The sequence below is a fragment of the Gavialis gangeticus genome, unplaced genomic scaffold (genome assembly GCF_001723915.1).
Source record: "Gavialis gangeticus isolate Ggan-Ray unplaced genomic scaffold, GavGan_comp1, whole genome shotgun sequence".
NCBI classification, from domain to species: Eukaryota; Metazoa; Chordata; order Crocodylia; family Gavialidae; genus Gavialis; species Gavialis gangeticus.
Genome location: NW_017729019.1, coordinates 9,434,325 through 9,439,619, shown reverse-complemented (window position 1 = coordinate 9,439,619; position 5,295 = coordinate 9,434,325). Strand labels below are relative to the sequence as shown.

At 43.6% G+C, this 5,295-nt stretch overlaps 1 protein-coding gene across 8 annotated transcripts in view; it reads right to left on the bottom strand.

The window, feature by feature from the left end:
• The window catches only part of PFKFB2 (6-phosphofructo-2-kinase/fructose-2,6-biphosphatase 2), a 55,529-nt gene that overhangs the window by 33,129 nt on the left and 17,105 nt on the right, over positions 1–5,295 (bottom strand). For all 8 annotated transcript variants that reach the window (XR_002096705.1, XM_019514035.1, XM_019514033.1 and 5 more), the window contains exons 6-11: positions 5,145–5,201; positions 3,298–3,422; positions 2,642–2,849; positions 2,041–2,187; positions 1,194–1,298; positions 868–997 (exon numbers count right to left, since the gene is read on the bottom strand). Coding sequence is in view for 7 of the 8 variants with exons in the window: in XM_019514035.1 (XP_019369580.1) it covers positions 868–997; positions 1,194–1,298; positions 2,041–2,187; positions 2,642–2,849; positions 3,298–3,422; positions 5,145–5,201 (772 nt within the window). In the remaining variant the exon portion in view is untranslated. The remainder of the gene's footprint in view (positions 1–867; positions 998–1,193; positions 1,299–2,040; positions 2,188–2,641; positions 2,850–3,297; positions 3,423–5,144; positions 5,202–5,295) is intronic.

Genomic DNA, 5,295 nt, shown 5'->3' with positions numbered 1-5,295 from the left:
TGTGGGGGACATCAGCGGTGTCTGATCACCTTGCCCTTGTTAATGGAATTAATCTTTGCACTGATCCCTTTGGGTGGAGGTGGGGAAAGGATCATCTGCAGCTGGCAAATGATAACATGACTTCCTAATGTCACAGAAGGAGTCTGTGGCAGAAGACCAAACCTAAATCACTTAAATGATCAGAGGGCAGGAGAACGGGCCTTATGACGAGAGGCTGAGAGCCATGGGACTCTTCAGCCTGGAAAAAGCGCAGGCTCAGGGGGGACCTGGTGGCTGCCTATAAGTACATAAGGGATGTACATCAGGATCTGGGGGAAACACCTGTTCACCAGAGCACCCCAAGGAATGACAAGGTAAAACGGTCACAAACTCCTCCAAGACCATTTCAAGCTGGACATAAGGAAGAACTTCTTTACCGTCCGAGCCCCCGAAGACCTGGAACAGACTGCCGCCGGAGGTGGTGCAAGCACCTACTCTGGACTCCTTTAAGAGTCAATTGGATGCTTATCTTGCTGGGATCCTGTGACCCCAGCTGACTTCCTGCCCCTGGGGCAGAGGGCTGGACTCGATGATCTTCTGAGGTCCCTTCCAGACCTAATGTCTATGAAATGCCAGACGAAAGCCGTATGCAAAACACTGCCTATCCTACCTGTCCGCGAGAAGTGCCTGCATTTCAGTGACCCTGCAAGGAGTAGCTTGCATAGCACTTCAAGATGCCCTCAGCAAAAAAGAGAAAATGCAGGATTACTTGCAAACTTTTCTCAGAAGCCACTGAAAAAACTAACTAGATAAAGAAGCAATATTGACCAGCTCTGTGATATAACGAGTTGCATGCTCACACCTCAACTCAGCTATTCATTTTCATACCTGCATTCTTGTCAAGGAAGTAAGCCAACAGGCATCTCATAACAGCCTGGTGAGCGACAACTAAGACACTGCCTTGACGTTCTAGCTCCATGATTACAGGCTCGAGGCGCTGCACCAAGTCTTGATAAGACTAGAAAACAAAGAAAGGTTTCAATGCAGTATAGATGCTTAAAGGTTAGTAGTCCATTGCCTTAAACTGAGTCTGGAATGCTACCATGTACATCAGTTTCCCCAAAACATTTCGCTTCAGTTCTTCCTTCTTTCCCAAATGCGCACACTCAGCTACAGCTGCTTAATTAGCAATTATTATTTTAAATCTTCTTCACCTCTCCTCCGGGATAGCGATAAAGATATTTCTCTTGATCTCTCAGAGCAAACTCATCAGGGTACTTATTTTCAATTTCTTCATAAGTCATTTCTTCACATACCCCCTGGTGGAAGAGGAACTTGTTAAAACAGAATTTGTTGCAAAAGATTTAGACATTGCAGCAGCAACACAAAGTAAATGACTGAGCGCAAGTTTCTGTGCTTATGTGACAGTAGTATCAAGATTCAAAACTCACTCATACTGCTGTCATTTAAACACAGAGCACTTTCATCTGAGAACCTCCACGTGGTTACACCTCCTCACGCTCCTACAAGGTAGATAAGCTTGAACATCTTTGCTGGACAGATGTAACACAACTCCTCCAAACAATTACACCTTCTTCTCATGGCGAGTTTTAGGCCAATGTATTTATGCTCCTTGGTAGTGGGTTGAGTCTGATTTTTAAATATATGCAGATAATGAAAAAGGAGTTATTTCTACTATATTATCCTGACAGCTTATCTGCTCATGAAAGAATTACCACTGACTTGATAACATCTGCCACTACTGTGGGTTGCTGCAGACACCTGGGACCTTGAATGATTACGTTTTCCCTGTATGGGAAAAAAACCTGTAGATGTTGCTAATTCTACACCGAACCATTTTGCACCTTGCAGGAGTGAAAAGTCCAGCATATGTCTGCCTAGACACTGCTGCGAAGCTTAATTACTGCTCAGAAAGTGCTTAGACATTTTTGCAAGCTGAGAGACAAGGCTGATCATTTCACATTCATTATAAATGGTTTTTATTTACAAACCTCCAAAGGGCCAGAACATAGTTGAAGAGCATCCCCCCATCCTACTCACAGCATCGATCTCATTCAAAATCTTCCACTGTTCATAGGGGACCCCCAAAGACTCAGCTGTCTGGATAGTTCTCTTCAGCTGGCTTGTCCACACCTTCAAATCCACAATTTCCTGCTCCTTGATAAATTTTTTCAGGGTTTGAGCAAACTAGAAGAAATTAATGCAAGTTGGAAGATGATAAAATTTACTGCTTCTTTATGAAGGAACTTGTGCATTTCAAAACAGAGCTGCAGTAAGAGACACAACCCAGAGCTGACAAATGTCATACTGGGTATAGAGTTCCCAGTAGAGGGGGGGGAAGGAAAAAAAAAAAAAAAAGCGTTCACTGAATGAACCGCCCTTCTTAAAAAGGAGCAGGGGAGTGACAGCTGAAAGTGTACATGAGGACTTCAACCCACCCCCAAAAGAAGTCAGATACACCCAGGATTCAGGGTTCAGAGAAACAAGTCTTTAATTGGCTTACATGGGGCAAACTCCACTGAAGTCCATACAACTGCATTCAGTTACATTGGTAGAGAATCTTGGCCAAAACCAGAGTCCTATCATGCTAAAGGGATACTTTAATAAGAGTATGACAATCCTGGCATTGTCATGAACATACCTGTTTGCCACGAGATGACAAGCCAGAATCCCCACCAATCTTGCCAACAAGGTTGTGCTCGCTCTCGCCATGTCGGCACAGGTAGATGGTACGGGGCTGGACGTGAATGTTCATAAGGTAGTAGACAATTTTACTCTGGATGTAATCCTGGACCCGGTTTACCAGGAATCGCTGCCCCACGTTGATCACTTTAATGAAGGAAAGGTCTCTACAGCCAGCACAGAACAAGAACACACAACTCAGCATCTTTAAACCTAAATACATGTTAAGGGTGAGGGGTGTATACACACGCACGTATGTACTCTAGCTATCCATTCTGCCGCACTGATGTTGTGCTACCCCTTAATGCTCAGATATCTCCATGCCTTAGAAAATGCTTAGGGAGAAAGCACAATGTGATGTTACAGTATGAATCTGTATTACATTCTACTTTGTAAGAGGAAAACTTTCAAGTCATTTGGGACTTGATTCTATGCTCCTAGCACAAGAAAGGCTGACTTTATAATATAAATCACTGGGAATGAGAGTTATGTCAGAGTAGAGAGAGGACCCTTTGAATGACAGGAGATTAAATCAGGCAACAAAACTGACACCAACAAGTGTATCAGTCTCCATCCAGCGTGCAGGACAATACAGTCTCAAATGCAGCCTCTTACTTGTCATAATCATCTGGATCAAGAAGCTGGTATGTGACTTTATAGCACTCTATCCTCTTCAGGAAGTCATCCATCACATTCTCTCTGTTTCTCTCTGGGTAGTCAGGACTTGAGACCTTCACTTCCTGAACAAGAGAGACACTTTGTAAAAGTTAAGCTCACTTTCCTTCAAAATAGAAACACGACCGAGTGACACGATTCTTTTACAGTTAAAGATACACAGTGTTTGAATTTCTCCTTCTCCATCCCCATGTGCCCTGTGAAGAGCCTGCCCCTGGCAAGGAAACAAAGGGCAATTCTCAATGACCTGTTGTAGCATTTGGCCTGGGGACAGACACAGCTGGTGTCCCTTTTGCCGTTCCAGGCAAACTATTTAGTGCATATCTGCCCATGAAAATAAAATCATCCTCCAAGGTCAAATGCTTCACAGCTTTGGTTTGGTTCCCAAGTTCCAACAGAAGTAATCCATCTGCTTTTGCTTTCTCTATGACCACAAATAGCAAGCGCTTATCTCAGGGATGAAACAAGAACGAGCCTATCAGAATGCCCCATAGCATTGCAAACAGCCACTCCACCCCCTGTACTTTATACAAGGCTGCGATAGCGTCAAGCTACGAGCAGCAAAATTACACGTATTGCAAGCAGTTTAGTTTCTACCTTTGCTGGGCTATTAAGATACCATATAAATTAGACTTGGTTATCTTAGCACAAAAATGCTCTGAAGTAGTGTGGGTTTAACCCAGAAGGCCCCTCAGCAGGGGAAAAAGGAAATAAAAGGAGATCAGAATGAAAGTTAGCACCCTGTATGCCAGTGTACATGTAGAGCCCCTCAACTGGCTCCAGCTGGATAACTTTGGATTGACAATTATGTAACAGAGATCAACACCAGACCAAGCACAAGATCCTGTTACAGCACCGTCGGCATGACCTTGCACAATGTCCTGCTAACACTTAGTTAAAATGGAAGAAGACAGAACGAAGGCTTTCAAACCTAGAATCCCCTACTCTTGCAGAACAGACCCAACTCTCCAGCAGGGCTTAGCAGCTTCGTTTTTCTTGTTTCAAATGGAAGCAACTCACATTTCCCAATCATCCCAGGAATCATAGCAGATGCTTCATCCTGGGTACACTGCTGCCTGGCATCATTTCCACCCCTGAAACTGGTAAAAGTTGCTACTACCATTTGGTTTTGGTGGCCTCCTACAACCACTCTGCGCTCATATCGCACCGTGGGAAAACAATTGTGTTATATACAGGGCAGCAGAGAGTCAAGACCCCGTATGTGCTAACAGGCTAATCTGCATGCATTACAGACAGGAGTGTCTGGGACCCTTTCAGATTAGTATTAGCCTCCAAGATCAGTTTAATCTCAAATCCTTAATGCACAAAACTTTGACACACAAAGTACATGTCTGTGGGGCCAAGGTCTAAGACACACCTTAGCATATAGGATCCTAGAACAATATGCTAGCTGCTTCCTCAAAGAGAGTCAATGCATTGTCCAGAAGAGTTTCAGTTTCATTACTGAACACTTAACTGGATCATACTTGCTTGACATGGTTTCCTTGCTGTGCCTGGTTTGGAAAAGCCCCTCCTAATTCCTTGAGCTGCTGCTGTTTACAGTGCCCATACTACTGAGACTAATGACATAGACCGTGTACAAAGGGAAAAAGGCTATGTCCTACTGACATTGCTTTTCTCAGCTATTAGCTTACATTTTCTCATTCTTATCTCTAACAACTACAAATCTCAGCAGTTATGATGAACCATTTCAATCTTCCACAACAAACATCAAATCTTCTAAAGACAGCCACTACACACTGCATCTGTGAATGTATAGCACCTACCAGGATATTGGCAGCAATCACATCAGGATCATCACAGACAGACTCCACAAAAAACACCTGTGGAGAAAGCAATGGCCTTTTTAACAGAATGCAGATGCTCTAGAACAATGCTTGTAAATCATATTAATCCCTAGTCTAATCACATACAAAG